The sequence below is a fragment of the Cryptomeria japonica genome, chromosome 4 (genome assembly GCF_030272615.1).
Source record: "Cryptomeria japonica chromosome 4, Sugi_1.0, whole genome shotgun sequence".
In the NCBI taxonomy this organism is placed as follows: domain Eukaryota; kingdom Viridiplantae; phylum Streptophyta; class Pinopsida; order Cupressales; family Cupressaceae; genus Cryptomeria; species Cryptomeria japonica.
The window spans coordinates 144,866,359-144,885,584 of record NC_081408.1 but is presented as its reverse complement, the minus strand read 5'-3'; the positions used below and the strand labels follow the sequence as shown (position 1 = coordinate 144,885,584).

Genomic DNA, 19,226 nt, shown 5'->3' with positions numbered 1-19,226 from the left:
TCATCATCACTAAATACAGCTGTAGGAGTTCCAGGAGCTGTCTAATTCTCATTGGCCCACTCTGCTTCAAGATCAACCTCATCTAGAATGATAGGAGACATGTCAACTGTTGCATTCTTCCTCATTCTCAGGCGGAGATTGTAGTGAACAAAGACGAGATCATTCATCTTCTCCACAGATAATCTATTGTGCCTCTTGGAGTGTATGTGCTCAAACATACTCCAATTGCGCTCACACCCTGATGCGCTGCATGGTTGGCCCAAAATGCGAATGGCCAACTTCTGAATATTTGGTGTCTTTGGGCCAAAAAAGTTCCACCAATGATCTGAGTTTGAAATGAGAAAAATAAATAAAATCAGTCTCACTCATGAACTCATTTAACAAGTTACAATATAGTATTGAATAAAACTAAAATTAGGCCTAACAATTTATTTTTACCTGGCATCATAGTTGTCCTACCGTCTTTGGCGACAGGACGAGAGAAGGTCTCCCCTTGTGCATCTGAGAACATCTGTAGCTCTCGAAAAAGGTCTATCTGAGAAGTACCAACAGGTCCCATCTTCTCCATGATTGCATATAGCCCATTAAGGACCTCCACATTAGCCTTGAAAGAAGGGATAAAACGGAATGCCGGATTCAGCTAATAGGCTGTCGCATGGATGGGCCTATGAAGTTGGTGATGCCATCTCCAATCAGTGATCTCCCAAATGGGACCATACTTGCTCTCATCTGCTCCATAGACGAATCTGATGGCCTCCGTCGCCCTATCCATGCCCTCATATATATAGCCCATTGCGGGCTTATCTTCATCCGCAACTCGCAACAAAACCACCAAGGGCTTAACAAACTGCAAAATTGAAAATATTGTGTAATTTAGAAAAATGAGCAAATAAGAGAATACATATAATAAGTTATTAAACATGAAGTTAAATTGTAGAATTTATAAAAAAATTACTTTCACTATTTCATCACAAGGGACCCAAAAGCCTTGCTCATCAAAAATGCAGTCTGCCATCTCTACCCTGCAGGGGTGGTAGCATAGGATGAGGAAGACCACTCCTCACCAACAATCATACGTCTCAAGGCAGACTTAGACCTAAGCATGGACTGCAATGTGAGGAAGTTTGTGGCAAATCTTGTGATTCTTGGACGAGGTAACTCCTTCTGCTTTGTGTATTGTCTCATAAGAGCCAACACCCATGAATGATTATATACAAATTTGCAGACATTTCTTGCCCTTTCTACACATCTCTTGACCCATGGGATTTTTCCAATATCCTCCAACATGAGGTCAATGCAATGAGCAGCACATGGAGTCCAAAGTATAAATGGGTGCCTCTCCATCAATAGTCTACCTGCAGCAACATAATTTGTTGCATTGTAAATTGTAATTAATGGAGGTACAAACTACAAGATGGTAATTAATTTGCAAACAAAATTAGTTTGTAATCAAAAGTTTACCCGGAGCAACATAATTTGCTGCATTGTCAGTCACCACCTGTACTGCGTTCTCCTCACCCATATCTTCAATCACCTCCTCTATCTGCTCACATAGGTAGGTGGCATTCTTGCAATGGGCGGAGGCATCAATGAATTTGATGAAAACGGTGCCCCCTGAAATAAAAAAATAAAGCTAGGTCAATGATCATTCAATAAACCATTAGATAAAAAATAAAAAATTAAAGACTATATGAAACTAAAATTAATCAATCACTTGCGGAAGAAACAAGAAAATTAAGGAGAGTTCTATTTCTCCTATCCGTCCAACCATCAGTCATGATGGTGCAACCTTTAGTGCTCCATATGTGGCGTTGTTCATCTAAATCCTTTTTCACATCATCCACCATTTGAGACAAAATGGGTCCCCTCAAATCACCCTCACTAGGGGCTTTGAACCCCGCCCCACATATGGTAATGGCATCAACCATTTGTTGCCAATAAGGAGACTTGTCGCAAAGAAACTCAATGAGATAAGTATAAAAATTCAATGAGATAAGTTAAGTATAAAAATTAAAACAATCAAAGTTATCAAACATAAAAGTTAGTAAAACATTCACCTGCCTACAAAGAATGGAATACATCTGTAGCTCCAAAACCTGCCAATTGCCATTTTAGCAGCATCATGGACCTCCTTGTTCCAACCCATGCCCTCAAGCGACGGTTGGGACCCAGGAGTAGTGCGAGACACAAAGGAGGAATCCAACCTAGATTTACGAATCCTAGGTCCAATGGTAACATTCCCACTACAACTACTAGTGGTAGGAGTATGAGAAGTGGCAGTGGCAATGCCACTTATAGAAGCAGAAGTAGAAACAGAAGCACCAGCAGTAGCAAACTGAGTGGGACGATATGGAGGTAAGGAAGAAGGGCTTCCAACACAACCTAATTGTGTCCCTCTTCCTAAAACTATCTCTCTTCCAATGACCGCTCGATCCTCCTTTTGTTTCTTTTTTCTTTCAATCTCTTCAACCATTACATAACAATCACATACGGCCTCAGGGACTGCTTTTAGGCATGGTTCGGCATCATGTCCACACACACCAGCAATATGGTATTTCAGCCTATATATACCTCCATGGAATATTGTTTTGCAAAACATACATTTTGTTTGCCCCTTTCCTTGCCCTGGAAAATCCTCATGATATTTCCAAGCAGGGTCCTTTCTAATGGGGGGTCTAGAAGTTGAAGTAGACATTTTAGGATAGTTTTGTGAAACTTGAAGTTGAGGCAAATAATAAAGTGAAGTTTGCTGCAATAAAACATTACAAATACAAAATAAAATTAATACATACATTCAAAAAAATTAAAGTAGGGTTTGTCAAACCCTACTTTAAAAAAAAAAAAATTTACAAACCCTACATACAACCCTACATAGTACAACTACATACTACATGCTACATACAAATTACAAACATACAAAAGATCTTGCATACAAGAAAATGTAAAACTTTCAAAATAAATGAATAGAAAATGAAATTTTTGCATACAAGAAACAAAATAATGTTCAAAAAAACAATCTTACCTCTTACAACAAGCTTGAAATGAGCTGCAAACTCTTCCTATCCAACTCTTGATGCACCAAATCGAAACACAATGCAGCTCCAATGTGACAAATTGAAGAAAACTCGAGCTTCCTCCTTGCTGGTTTTTCTTCTATGCACCCTTGTTTTTCTTCCCAACTCACTTTACTCTTCCTTTTTTTGCAAGTGAATGAAATGAAAGTCACTTTTAGGGCTAGAAGACAATTAACATAAAAAACACGGATTTAAAAAAACTTTGCAAACTAATTTTTTTTTGTGTTTTAAAGTATGCCCACGCCGACCGAGTCCAGGGCTTGGGACTCGCCGAGTTTGGTGAGTTTGGGCCAAACTCGCCAACTCGGCGAGTCTGGCGAGTTTACTCGCCAGACTCGGCCGAGTCCGAGTCCGAGTCCGAGCCCCTGGGACTTGGCAGGCCTGACTCGGACTCGGACTCGGACTCGCCGAGTTTGGGTGAGTCCGGGTGAGTCCCGTTTCTCTGGTTCAGATAGTATCTGGTGGGGAGTAAATTCATTGTTAAGACTGATCACAATAGTCTTAAACACTTCGTGCATCAGAAGGATCTGAATGAGAGACAACAGAAATGAGTGAGTAAGCTACAGGCTTACGACTTCGATATTGAGTATGTTAAGGGTAAAAACAATGTGGTGGCAGATGCCTTATCTAGAAGACCCCATTTAAGCTCACTTTGTGAGCTTACTGCTGATTGGAGAGAGTTATTGCTTGCTGATTATGCCGAAAAACAGTTTGCAACCAGCCTTATAGAAGGTACTTTTCATGATGAAAGGTACAAATTGGTTGAGGGATTGATACTGTACAAGGGAAGAATCTTCATAGTACCTGAATCTAAGTTAAAAGAGAAGATTTTGAAGACTTTCCATGACATCCCCCTTGCTGGTCACCAAGGTTATTTCAAAACATACAGGCAGATCTGGGAGAGATTCTGTTGGAAGGGACTTAAAAATGATGTTTTGAAGTACATTAAGGAGTGTCATACATGTCAGAGGAACAAAGATGAGCACACTCTACCAGCTAGTTTGTTACAACCCTTGCCTATTCCCTGTCAAAAATGTGAAAGTATTTCCATGGATTTTATCATGGGGTTGCCCCGGGCTCAAAGGAAGGATAGTATCTATGTGGTGGTGGATAGACTTACAAAGTTTGCTCATTTCTTCGCCATCACCAGCGCTTTTACAGCAGCACAAGTTGCTGAAGTGTTCTTCCAGGAGGTGTTCAGATTACATGGTTTACCGAAGAACATTGTGAGTGATAGGGACAACAAGTTCCTAAGTGCTTTTTGGCAGGAGATTTTCAGATTGTGTGGTACTGTGCTCACTCCAAGCACCAGTTATCACCCTCAAACTGATGGGCAGACCGAGATAGTGAATAAGTGGTTGGAAGGTTATCTTAGAAACTATGTCTTGGAGCAACAGAATACGTGGGTGAGATGGCTTCACCTAGGGGAATATTGTTACAATTCCTCCTATCACATGCCCATCCGGATGTCACCATTCATGGCACTATATGGTTATGAAGCTCCTAGCTTCGCGGGCTTGGTATTTGGTGATAGCAGAACCCCTCAGGCAAGGGATATGATGTAGCAGAGTCAGGATATTCTAAGGATTTTGAGGGACAATCTCCAACATGCACAGAATCAGCAGAAGTTGTATGCTGATCAGCAGCGAATTGAGCGCACCTTTGAGGTGGGCGACATGGTTTATTTGAGACTCCAGCCCTACAGATAGTCTACTCTCAAGAAGAGGGGTTGAAAAGTTGAAGCCACGATTCTATGGACCTTTCAGAGTTAGTAGAAGGGTTGGAGAAGTGGCTTATGAGTTGGAATTACCAGCAAGCAGCAGGATCCATAATGTATTTCATGTGTCTCGCCTTAAGAAGGCTCTCGGACATAATGTTGTTGCTTCGGCTGAGTTACCTCCGCTTGATGAGGAGGGAGAGTTGGTTTTGGTTCTAGAAGCTATCCTTGAATTCAGGGAACGATCCTTGAGGAGAAGAGTGATCAGGGAATACTTGATCAAATCGAAGAACCTACCAGCAGAGGATGCTACGTGAGAAAATGAGGAGATCTTATTGCATCCAGCCTTACAGTTGCTTGAGGACAAGCAATTTTGGGGTGGGCGGACTGTAATGTCCCCTTCTCACTGATGACCTTCCAGTGGTCCATTAGCCTATTCCTGAGACTCGTAGGCTAGGTGGAATGAAGAATGAGGGTCCAGCATTGGTGAAACGAGGACTTACTATTTTTAGTAAGTCAGGGAATGGCCATTCTGGTGTTACTGTCCTACTGAGCTCTCCATGTTTTGCCTGTGGACGCGATGATCATGCTTTTTAGAGCATTAGTTCTTGACTTACTATTTTTAGTAATTGGCAGTGTGCACAATTCTATTTTTGGCAGTAGATAGGGTTCTGATTTTGCAGTAGTTCTGTGGTCGTCCTGACTCAGTTTCATCCTAGTGGTGTTAATAATCAATACGAGAGTCATATGCGACATAATTGAATATTAATTCCTTATCCTAAGGTTTAATATTTAATTAATCTGATTATTTACGACTGATTTATTAAAATTGGGATTAATGCCTATATTTCCTAAGTTCTTGGTGAATTTCATGTTTATTAAAGAGATGTCGAAATATTGAGAAAGATTTTTTTTCTTTTATGACTTATCTCTAATCTTTGCCAAAGTGTAACTTGGGTCCTTGCCTTAAGCGTGAGGTTTGACTTGTGGGAAATGGCGCCACTCTTGGGGTCCACATGTAGTGGAGTGAAATGCAAATGAAAGGCGTTGAAATTGAAGGAAATCGCATTTTGGTTTGAGCTATGTGAAGTTATAAATATGAGACTTGGGCTCCCATTTTCACATCTTTGAAAATTGCATCGTTATGCTACTGGTTTGGCTACTAAAAATCTGAGTTTCGAAGTTGGCTTCCTAGCTGAGTCTCAGTTTCGTACTTGCAAGATAGTACCTAGCTGTGTCCTTGTGTTCCTGTTGCTGATTGGTGAATGAGTTGCAGATTATGGAGTGTTCTATGTTGGATTTGAGTGTTTCTGGTTGCTGGTCGCGAGACTGCTGAAAGTGTAATTTGCTCACACCTCTTAACCAGGGAACTCCATCATTCTGCGTACCGGCTCATCCTTCCTTCCTAGCCATGGTGATACAATGTGTGAGTTTTTAGCAGTTTTAAATGAGCAATGAATTTATTAGATAAAATCGAACTTCCCAAGTATAGTGTGGGGTTTTGCATTTGCATTGGGATGCGTGCCAAATGATTAGTGGGTTGTTTATGTTGTAGTTTGGTTTGGATGTTGTTAGTGTTATATTGGGGAATTGGGATTGATTTGAGTTGATTAGGGTGAAAAATGAGGGAGTTATGAGTATTTTGATGTTTCCATACGCTGCTGAATTGTAGTTTCAGCCTGCAAATTAGTTGTAACAGAAAATTATAGTCTTGTTGTAGAAATCTGCAATTACTCTTCTCATCTCATCTCTATTTTTTAAGGTTGTTTCGGTAGTACTGATCATCCATTCTTTTTGCTTTATTGTAATTCCCACTGCATAAGTGGAAGAGGCTGGCTTGCCGCCTTCTAAGTTTTGTAATTCAGTTTTTGTACTCAGTCCTCCCACTGAATAAGTGGTCAAGTGATAAGTTCAATACAATGGTCCTCTTGCTGAAATATGCGGTAGAGTGATAGCTTAATGTAATGTCCTCCCACTGAAATACGCGGTAGAGTGATTGAGTTTCATTTCTTGTCATTTTCCCTTGGTTGGTTTACCGCCAAGAGTTTGGTTTCTATCCTGCTGATAAGAAGAAGGGGCTGGCTTGCCGCCCAGACATTGTAATTTCAGTTTGATTATTGTTGCTAACGATCCCCGAAACACCATATGCTCTCACCCTCCCAGGCTGGGCTCTCGGTGAACAAAAGGTGGAAGGGTTCCCTTTCAGTAGTTTGGTTTATTTCTCTAACCTTAACGGGTTGTGGTGATTGCTTGTATCGCTTATTGTTAAAAAATAAAAAAAAAAATTACTGGGATATTACAACCGCTCGATGTAGTTGGTTGTTCCTGCATAAGAAATACTTGTTGGCTTCGTGTTTTCATGTTGTAGGGGCATTCCCCGGTGGGATGCTCCATCAACTGGCATATATCACAATAGGCCTTCTTTGGGCAAGAGCCTTTTGTGTGGCCGTCCGTCTTACATTCCATGCACAAAAGCTCTCCTTCGTCGGTCTTGCTCGGACCTCCCTTCATAACCTTCAGCTCTCTCATCATCCTCAGCATGTCCTTCTGCAGGGTTTGCACCTTTTTGCCGGACTCGCCATCGTTGCTGCTTCTCTCGGAAGAGTCATCATCCTCGGACGAGCTATCCTTCTCTTGGATGTCTTGGTGTCGCTCTTGAGATCCATCGCTCTATTATATGCATCTTCGTACGAGGATGGTGGAACAATTTTCATCTTCTTCCGGATGGAGTTTTTCAGCCCCTCCAGGAACCATCTCATTTTCAACCCATCCGCTGGTTGACTCTCCATTTTCCCCAATAGTTTCTTGAGCCGCCGACTATAGGCTCAGAACGTCTCATTCTTGTTCTTCTTTGTGCCATAGATTTTGGCGACTATTTCATTGTTGTCTCTGAGGAGGCAAAACTCTATCCCGAACTCCTTCTTTAGGTCGGGCCATGTGCCAACTTTGGCCTTATCCATATTTGAGTACCTGTCGATGGCCCCTCCCCTTTAGGTTGCTGGAAATTGTGTTACCCATTCGTCCTGGTCGGTAACATTTATCGCTGACCATATGGTTTCGCAAGTGCGGCAATGGTGGACAGGATCTTCCTTCCCGTCGTCGTTGAACTTCGGTAGCTTCTGCTTACTTGCCATCCCACCGCTGGGTCTCGCTCCTCTGGTGCCTTGTGTGCTTGTACCTGGTGATCCTTCGCCTCTGCCTCCTGCACCTGACCCTCCACTCGTGGGTCCTCCGGAGAAGGTCATTGACCCCGAACCGAACAAATTGCCTCCCGTACGGTACCCTTGTGCTCCCTCCGCACCGTCGGTCGTACTGTCACCTTCGGTCGTCTACCTCCGGTTGTCCTCCGAAATGGACAAGTTCTTTAGTAGGTCTCTGGTAGCGTCAATCAGGTTTAGATTTCACCTTGTTTGTTCCACTAGCTCTTCGCGACTTCTTACCCTACGGTGGTATTCTGGCGAACTGTAGAGTTCTCCTTCGACACCCTCCATGACTCCTAGGTTCCCTTCGGGCAACCCTGCGATAGTGTAGAGAGTGTAATTCTCTCCGTCTATCTCTGCCTCCGCAACCTCCATGACACCTCCTGGGTTCCCTTCGAGCAACCCCTTGGTCGGTCGTCCCTCGGCAAGCTGCCTTAGCCTACGCCTTCGTTCTATTTGCTGTCTAGGATTCAACGCTCTTTGTGCCACCTCCCATTCGTCACTTTGTATCTTTTTATTTTTGTTCTTATTTAGTATATTTGGCATAAATCACTTCCGTACATAGCAAGCACACACCATGTATAGAAAAAAAAACCTTTTTAATTTTATTTTGCCTTTCGGCCACAATTTGTCTCAACATTGTGTCGGGATTACTACAGGGTTCAATTTCCTCTTCGTCTCTTGCCATCACGCTCTGCGTCCCACGACGATTGTTCCTTTTTCGCGTCGTCGGCCTTTGGGTTAATCTCATCGACGGGTAGGCCCATCGTGTCCGTACGCCATCCGCACCTTCCTTTCCTGAGTATGTCTAGGCAACGACGCCAAATGTTTGCCTCATACAGTAAATGATTAAATGCAGAAAGTAAATGCACAGAACATAATGGAAATATATTAAATAACCAATTTCTGTATTCATTCAGCAGTCCATGTACATCAAGTGCTTATAACATTACATCAGACACGACTATCATGATTCTACTTCGAAATAAAGGTATGCAATATATAATATCCGAAGGGGTGCGACCAACCGTCGTGTCCAATTGCCCTTCGGGACGACTAACTAATTGACTGCTGTAACTCATTATTACTGACGACAACATAGCATAATGATTATTCCCGGCAACATAGTCATCCCAATCAATTGAAGCTGGAAGACATGGAATATCCTATTGCACTAAATCGCAAGAAGGCAAAACCGTCGCACTAGTTGCATCATTAGGTCCAATAGGTGATGTGATATCAATAGGAGGAGATGAAATGGAAGGCTCAAGAACGAGATCACATGTGAGAATCCCCAAGTTCAAGTACCCAAATTTCTCCTCAAAATCTGAATCATCAAGTGAAGAATGAACCTCATCAATAGGACCAAAATGTGAAAAGGAGTACAACCGAGATACATGATCAACCATCCGAGTCGCAATGATAGCTCTAGTCTTCAAGTCTCTAATGATAACTGAATTGGGTATGAACTCCACAGTTTTCTTAGTTACCCCTTGTGTGATTTGATAGATGGAAAGAAGATTGTTTGTCAAGTGAGGTACACACAACACATCATTGAAGGAGTTATCCCCAATGGCAATAGATCCTTTCCCAATCACATCCATGTATGGATGATTGCTCATCAAAATCTGCGGCATGGTGCAAGGCTCAAATGAAGAGAACATAGACTGCGAAGATGCCATATGATGAGAAGCCCCTGAATCTAGAAGCCATCTCCTTGAATCATGACTTGTAGTAGCACAAAGAGCTTGTCCCTTTCCTTTATCTGTCCCAAAAGATTGATCCTTCCCTTTATCCTTTTGTTTGAAAGCCGAAGTAGACATTCTAGAAGGTAGGTTGATTTTGTTCTTCTCAAGAAGATTCTTCAACTCATCAATATCCTTCCTGTAACAATGATGTTCATCATGTTCCGACTTCTTGCATTATGCACAAAAAAGATTGTCCTTATATGATTTCCTCTTAGGCGAGGATGTAGAATCACCTTGTTTTGGAGAGGATAATTGTGTTCCATCTTGTTGTGGTTTTGACTTAGGTTGTTTTTTATTCTTGCCTTTTCCTTGATTGCTTTGATTCCCTTTGTTAGCCACCAATGCTTGTGACTTTGAAGATTTGAGAATCCTCATCTTGGTCAACTTAGATTGCTCAAGTATCAACATCTCCGTGAATGCATCAAATGAGGGAGAAGTGTATGAGGAACCTTGAGCTAACCTATGGGTGTGAAAGCTAGATACAAAGGCTGCATACTTTGAAGGAAGTTTGTCCAACAAGTTATAAACCAATTGAGCATCCTTTTTGTCAATTCCACAATCCTTTAGCTTTGCTCTTAGCTCATTTGCTTTTGTGACAAAATCTTGGATTGTATCAAAATCCTTGGGATCCAACGTTGTGAGTTCACTATCAAGCTTGTAGCCCTTAATCTCATCAACTTGACCATACAATTTCTCATAAATATCCCAAGCCTCTTTAATTGTAGTACACTTATCAATGTGAAAAATGAGGTCATCTGATACATACTTTCTCAATGTTCCAAGTGCCATAGCATTTTTAGTGAGCCATTCAATTTGAGCATTAGGATCAACCTTAGGATCAGATGGTGTTGTAATAGTTCCATTTACATAATGAATGAGTCCTTTTTCCATTTGTTTACTCCAAGCCTTAATCTTCCATGAAGCATAATTATGAGGAGTTAAAAGTGGAAATTTAGGAGAACCCATAGCACCAAAATGAAAAAAACACAAGATAGAGAGAGGCACAATCACACAAGACACCCCCCCAAAATAACTCAATCAAGAAACCCCCACCCCCAAAATGATGATTTGACACTTTATACTTAGTGCGTATACAATGCGCCACTTGCAAAACAAGGCAAGGTGGACTTCTGATTTCAACTTTACAACTTCTCAAAATGGAATATAAGAGACTTCAACAAATACTGCAAGTGATCTAATCTAAGATCCAGGCAAAATACAAGTACCAAATAGGCCAAAAATGACCAAATATTGAAAGTACAATTTCTACTTAAAATCACTGCAAAGTGCAAACTAATGACAGATTATGAAAGTAGACAAAAAATTATGCACTTTCAAAAAAAAAACGACACCTGAAAAGGAGGTCGTATGACCCCAAACGAAGCCTCTGAAGTTGCAAAATTTGGGATTAGACAGGTACAGTCATAAAAATCTGCAAATTTTAGAAAATCCGTCCATCAAAATCAGAAAATTCCTCCACTGCGAAGAGCACGAAATTCTAGCCCATTTCAAAAACAATTGCACCAAAAAAGGAGCCAAAATGAGCAAGTTAGGGCCATTTGAAGTTGAACTACAATTTCAAAAATGCAAATGAGAGGGGGTCCAAAATTTTTCAAAAATCGTTGACATGTGCTGATGTGAGCAACTCACTGCATTAAAATTGACGATCGTATGCCCGTCAAAATGGCTGTCGTACCCTTCTCCCTGGCCATACGGACACTGATGACGTGGCAACATGTGATTGGATCCCGTACGGTACGGAATCTGCCGTGTCGACTGCATGTCAGGCTGACGTGGGTGTCTGTACATTGGGCGTATGATGTGGTGGTTGGGTGCAATTGACGGCGGGTCCAGGCTGACGTGTTGATTGCGTGGCAAAAAGGTGTTGACTGATGTGTTAGGGGAGCCACGTGGCGGTGATGGTTTAAGTGAGAGGTCGTTGGAATGAGAAAGCACAACAGCGGGCTGGTGCCGACAGGAAGACTGGAGCACGGCAGTGGCGGGAGACCCCGAGTGACGGCGGCCCAACAGGGAGGAGGTGTCTCGACGGGGAAATCAAACAGGCCAATGGGAGTGGTGGGTGGTGGCTTGGCTGGCGGGCCGGTAAATTCCGAGGGCAAGAGAGCCGGTTGGGACTGGAACAAGGACGCTGACATGTACGGCCAATTGGGGGGCTTTAAAAAAACAAACCTTGCAAAAACTTTATTCTGCGGTACGACAGGGTTCGGGGGGGAGGGGGACACCCCCGAAAAATATCAAATATATATATTTTTTTAACTTTTCAAATACAAATTTTCAACCCGATAATAAATTATTTTCTGCGGGGTTCTTTTAAATAAATTGAAAAAGAATTTTTTCGTAGACAATAAAAAAAATTCTTTTTTTTGCAAAATCCGTACAAATATAGCAAAATCGGTGAAATTTTTTCCCTCACCAAAATAGGTTGTATACTCGATTTTTATGGAAACAGCCTCCCAGACTCAACCATGATGTCCAAATCGGTGTAGAATGCCCCCCCAAAATGCAGATCCCCAAATCTGAAAATGCAAGCCTCCAAAAGCTCTCCAAAATGACTAATCAATGAAGCCCTTTAGGCTCTGATACCATGTGAGATTTTGCCAAGATCAAGAGCTCAATGAGAAGTTCAATAGACAGATAAAATAGATGATAGGAATAAACTATATTCTATCAAGATGAAAATACTGATCAACTAGATGATCAACCAATACATATAATTAATATATGCCTGCTTATATAGGCAAGGCTATATGGATATGTGAGCACACAAACATGACATGTGGCTCAATGAGAAACAAGGGTAGGTAGGAAATAGGTGTGGTAGGTAGGAGAAACAATATAATATTCTACAAGAGGTGGATCACCCACCGAATGTGGAAATTCTCCTACACACACTATTCCAATGTGGCACAAACACCCAAGTGTCTCATACCCAAACTACTATGAAATGCATTTACCTAAGTAAACTTAAGTAAGGTGTAATAATATCCAACATGAATAATTAATTACACCAACACATGTTGTGAAGGAATTCTCCTTTGAAAAGAAATTTGTTCCTTACCCTCGAGGAAGGAAATTCTTCATGCCTTAGCCAATTTTCATGATTTCCAAGAACTATGTCTGGAAGGAAGAAATTTCCATCACTTAGCCAAATTTTCATTTTTTCCAAGTATTCTGTCATGAAGGAAGGAATTTCCATCACTTAGTTAATTTTTTCAGAATTTCTTCTTCTTGGGCGCAATTCTTTCTCGAGGAAGGAATTTTTTTTGTGCTCTTTGAATTCATCACATCCGTAGGGAGCTTTTTGACCAATTGGCCACATTTCCTATTTTTTAGGAATTTTCCTAAAATTTAGGACCTGGGTCCAGGAGATAGAGAATTATCTAATGAGTCCAAATCTACAAATCTTTCCGGATTCTGATAAGATTTGGTGTCTAAAAATGGAAATTTCAAAAAGAAAATCGAGGGGATTTTTTTTGCTTTTCATTCCTCCTTGACCCTTGGATTTTCATGCCTTAGACAATTTTTTTAGTTTTCTAGCTTAAGCATGGAATTCATGGCATAATTCACTTTGCACGGTGGAATTTCATCATTTTGCACTTCTTCCATGCCTTAGTCGTCTTGAGGCTCATCTCTGTGGATTTCATTACATTATGGTTTTCTTTGATTCTCCATGACAATGGAATTTTGGAGTTTGAATCTTTCCTAGGGCGCAATTTTCATTGGGCAAGGAATTCATCCTTTTTTCATTCTTTCCACTCCCACTTCCATTTGGCGCCTTGACTTGGCTTGGGGTGGATTTTTGACTTTGTCATGGAATTCACAATTCCTTCCATTTTCCGTGTTGACCTTCCTTTAGCACCATGCCAATTCCTTGGGCGGATTTTTGAATTGAAGGAGGAATTCATGATTTAGAGGATTTTCCTTCATTACCCCTCTTTAGCGCCCTCCCTGTGTGCTTGGGCGACATTTTTCACTTGCCATGGAATTCAATGCTTTCAATGCTCTCCATGTTGACTAGGTTTTGGCGCTTTGACCAATACGTGGGCACAATTTGCAAGTGGAGGAGGAATTTGATTTTCTTCACACTTTCCATGCTACCCCCACTTTGGCGCCCTCCATCATGCTAGGGCGCATATCTATCCAGGGGAAGGAATTCGCTATTTTTCCTTCCTTGCATGACACTTCAAATTTGGCGCCTTGTTCCAAGTTCAAGTGTGGATTTCTCCCTAGCATGGAAATTCATCATTCAATCTTCCAAGCTTAGAACATTTTGATCTCCTTGTGATTTTGAAGTGTCTTCCTGGACTTGGATGGATTTTTTGAGCTTCTTCTGGATCAGTGCACCACATAAGAATTTGGGGTGATTTCCCAGACTTAGACAAATTTCTCGAGCTTTCCACTTCAAGAATGGGCTTTTGGCACTTAACCATTTTTTTACTCTCCCTGTTTGCTTTCTAACTTTCTGGAATTAGAAATAGTCGCGAATGCTTGATCTTTGTCACCTTGCCTGAATGGTCCTGTCAGAACAAACTTTCCAAAAATAGAAACCTTTACAACGTCAGCGTTAGATCCCAAGACAGGACACAAGAATGACTTACTGTAAATAGAAACTTACTAAAAATAGTAAGTTTGATTTTTGGCAAAATGATGACATTCCAGGATTCAGTAAAATCCCTAAAAAATAGGAACTTTCTAAAAATTGCTCCGTTTTGGCTTGAATTTTACTGGGAGGTTCCTTGAAGGGTCCTGATTCCAGTTGAATGTTTAGTTTCTTCAAAACCCTAACAGAAACTGAAAGATCCCTGATGGATCTCTTTTACCAATCTGCTGTAATTTTTATTTATTTAAATTGATTTTTCTTGCTTATTAATATTTTCTTTCAGAAATAGATAGAAGTTGCAGAAGGGTTGAATTATTTTTGTATTTTGATGATTTTTCAACAAGTAAATAATGAAGTACAAGTACATGAACAAAGTACTGAAAATGAAGTTCATATACAGCCAAAACAAATTCGATTCAAGGCAGATTTCTGAATATAAAATCAAATATTTGACCAGATGAAGATTTCCAATAATTTCAGGAAGATTACAATCAGGAATAATTCCAACCTGGATGCTGAAAGAGTAACATAACCAGGAATGAAGCTGTGGCAAGATTCTAGCCCTCCAAGTGCTGCACGTGGGAAGGAAAGTGGCTGCCAGGTACAGCCGTACGGCTGCCAAGTACACCCAACTGGTTAGAAACCCCAAACCCCACGCTGAACTCTGTCAGAATTGCTGAACCTCCAGAAAGAATGCCGTACAATCTCCAAGATGCTAATAGCTGCAAACAAATCCAAACCACTGTATTGGGGGCTACGTCCCAAACAGGAAGGCATTGGGGTTGGCATCCCAGATGCTGAAAAGATCTTCCAGAGCCAAATCTCAAATCCAAGATGTAAAATGTGTAAAAGATAATAAGAATTAGGTCTCAACTTCCTTATAACACCTTCCCACTTAGCTCGAACCCTAAAAGTGACTCAATGGGGCGTTTAGGGTTAAAATGTTATATTTCTCATTTTAAGTTGTCAAGTGCATAGAAAATGACCTTTTTTCAAATATAAAGAAATCCGTTCACTGAAAGGATCTGAGTCAAAAGAGAAATATTTAGAAAAGTCCAAGACCTTTCCAACAAGCTATTACACCAAGGGATACGCACCCAGATGAGGCCAAAAACCCCTTATTACTCGAAAAGGGCTATAAACATAGCCTTATTTAAATAATTAAACGCTAACTTAGGAAATATTTAAATATATTAAAAATATATCCCAAATAGCTGTAGAAGGCTCAAATGACTCCAAAAGCCTGAAATGGAACCTGCCACCTGTCTGTGACTGAGGTTGGAAATCATGGATCAACTGGCAGTCTCATCCCTAAAATCTAGGGATGCTCCTAGAAACTAGGAAACACACCCAAATCTCCTGAAACTGAAACCATCTAAAAAGTCATGAATAACCTCACGACTGGCAACTGTCACGACCTCCTAAAATTTAGGGATACCCCCTAAAATCTAGGAACTGCTTCAAACTGCCTGTAAAGCCAAAATCCAATCACTATATGCACTGAATGAGTCCCAATCAACCTCTGCTAGCCTACGAGACTCCAATGATAGGCCAACTCCTCCGTCTCTGATGTCCACTCTAGAAAGGGGACATGACAGAAACCCTAAAATTAACAAAACGAGTCCTAGACTTCATCAAATTCACCCAAACGAAAAGGAGACTTGACCAATATGACCCCCAAACACTTGCAAACTTAGAGAGAGATTGACGAAACTGCTACGAAAAGACCCAAAAAATGCAAGTCGAAAGACCGGGAGGGCCTAAAAAGTAGGGGGTCCCCATTTGCAATGGGGTGATGTGTGAAAAAGTCACAACACAAGTCACCACTTATTAATTCTTTTTTTAAAATAATTTCATCCTTATTTAATTTTTCATCTCTAACTAACATTACTCATAAGATTAATAATAATGATGATGAATATAATAATAATAACAACAATAACAAGTCTAATCAAGATTAGAAAAGAGGGTTATGACATGTTGTTATCAATTATTGACATCTATCTCACTTTCCCTCTGTGTATAATATATTTTGAAAAGTTCATATATATTTATATATATTTAAAAAACAATTCTGTATACTACCATCCCCCGTGTCCTCTAATTTTGGCCCTTTAGGAAACATTCCTGAAATGCGTCCCCCCATCCCTGTCACCGAAATGCCATGGAATGTAGATTTCCAGCTATTTTGTGTCCATTCTGAGGTTAGAGATAATAACTCAGCTCTTGTAATTCTGCAGTATGAAATAAAATTCAAGTAAAATTGTATTCTGATTTCAATAGTAGAAAATAGTCCTAATGCAGTTATTATATCTTTGATTGATTGTGAATGGCCATGGCCATTAAATCTCGGCATTACACAAACCTGTAATAAGAAAGATCAGACCTTGCAAACAAGCATTGAAAACAGCTTCAGATCAGACAAGAAAACTGCTTGACAAAATTACTCTTAAGGGAAAAGGGTGAAATTTGGGTAAAAAATACATTGGGGATCTTAGGCAAGTTTTGAAGAACATTCCAGTTTATAAACAAAAAGGAAGATAATAGTTTCCATGTAATGTCCCCACTTTGAATAGAATTTAATAATAAATAATAATAATTATAAAATTAAAATAAAAAACTTAAATTAGAATATAAAAGAATATAATTAAATATAATTAAAATTTAATTAAATTAATGAATGGTCAAAAGACATAAAATGAAAAGTTGTGATTCCCTCAAACATGAGATATAAAAGGGAGAAGAGAACCTCATTTGAGGGGGGATAATTTGGGGATTCAGAAGTGCAGATCTGATTTAAATAAGAAGTGCAGATCTGATTGTGAAAGGTTGTGTCCCTTTCAAAGGGCAGAAATAATGAAGAGTTGCACTCTTTCAAAGGGTGCTAATGGTGAAAGGGTGTGTCTCTTGCCAAAGGGCATACATGATGAAGAGGTGTGACCTTTCTCTTGCATGGAAAGATATAAAGGAAAGGAATCAGTTGGAGAGAAATAGACTGCATCAGAACTACATCAACGTCACAGGCGGATCAGACTTAAACACACAGACCTTCAGAAAGTCACACTGAAATTGACTGATTGCTTATAACAGCATCTGGGTATGATTACCAGTGAATTTCTTATGCAGATAGAAAATACATACAAATAGATTATCACGCAGGTTTTATATATATATATACTGAACAATCATAATGGTACTGAATGTAGATACTAAAATAATAGGTAGACTTTGCACAAATGATAGATTGTGGTGGCATAACATGTTTGATTCTGGTAATGAATATGTGAAAGGGATGAATATCTATACATTCAATGAACATAACCACAGTAATTACTTGCATGCGAATCTAGAGAAGAGCAATAAGGGGGAATGGGGAGGATGCACTAGGTACACCACCCATGAACAGTCAAGGACACATGGGCCAAGAGTGACAAAGGATTCTGCTCTTGGGCCTAGGGTTGAGTGAGGACACTCTATTGCAAGATCTTTCCTACACACTCATGTGGGTTAATTATTGGGGGTCAAGGATACTCAAACGCAGGAAGGAGGGATAGCACGATGGAGGGGAACGTCGTATAGGGTACCACATCATTTCCTATCTCCATCTTTGCTACATTTGGGCCCTTGAGATTAGTACATGACATGGAAGTATTAACCAGACTTATATGGCATAAGTGTATTTCTCTAAATCTCTGATATGGATATATTATATGTAATTATACATGCATACATATATTGCTATCTAACTGACCGTAAACCCTAAAACAGGTTTAATTTATCTTGTCTTTAGATAAGGATTGTATCTATAAATTTATTATGTTCTCTTCGTGTAGAATTTGTGAAAATCAGGGAAAATTACAAGACAATCCAAAAAGGGGGCATTACATTCCAGCATGCAAGTTAGAACAAGTGTATGGGATGGTCACTTTCCTTGTTTATTTCTGATGATAGCTTATCTGGAAATTATTGTAGGTCCTTAATGCTTGCAGGGCTATTTCCAGAGCAGGAATGCCTTTCAGATCCATGGTTGCAACGGGAGGATTTAAGTGGAAAACTCAGCGAGAAAATCTTGAGCAGGGTACTGACATACTTATAGCAACTCCTGGTCGTTTTTGTTTTCTTCTGCAAGAAGGAGAATTGCAGCCAAGCAACCTTTTGAGGTAAGAACCCATGACTAAATGCATTCTTAGTTAATTAAGAAGTAGCAAACTTTGGCTGATTAAATATATTGCCCCCATGGATGACATCTCAATAAAAAAGTGTCAGGAATGTGCTGTGAAATAAAAAAGTTCATTATATTTCATTGCTGAATCAAATCTAAGCTATATGCAGGCATGCCAGTTTTCTATTTACAGCTGGTTCTTATTGGGAAGTTGCTGATATTCCTATGTTACATGCAACTAACACTTGCTAATTTCATTTGTTTATCTTTTGTAATATATTTTTAATTCATTCAGCATTTACTATTGTACTGGATTGATCACAATTCATTGGCAGTGGGGACTCTTCAGAAATACTTCCTATCGCTCCAGATTTACAGTAGTGGAACAATTTGTGTCATGCCTTACATTGTTATGTGTTACATATTTCTATAAGATTTTTTGCTAACCTGTATTATTATGTTCTTAATTTTTCACTTTATTTCTGATGTTCGATCACCTCTTATATGCAACCTTGTTTCATGTACATGTATCTATATATAAATTCAGGTAGTTTGTATCATTTACCAAAAAAAGATTTTCTCCCTACTTCTAAGCATTACATTTTTTATGGGATACGAGGTCTATCAATAAAATGGATTTTCTGTATTGACTGAGAGATGCTTTGTCAATGCTGATTTTTGTTGTATTAACCTAAAAGAATAAA

The 19,226-nt window shown here is 40.0% G+C and overlaps 1 protein-coding gene across 3 annotated transcripts in view; it reads left to right on the top strand.

Moving 5' to 3' along the window:
• Positions 1-19,226, top strand: part of LOC131074115 (DEAD-box ATP-dependent RNA helicase 50) — a 161,345-nt gene that overhangs the window by 79,574 nt on the left and 62,545 nt on the right. For all 3 annotated transcript variants that reach the window (XM_058010664.2, XM_058010663.2, XM_058010665.2), the window contains one exon: positions 18,333-18,520. In XM_058010664.2, the coding sequence (XP_057866647.1) occupies positions 18,333-18,520 (188 nt within the window). The remainder of the gene's footprint in view (positions 1-18,332; positions 18,521-19,226) is intronic.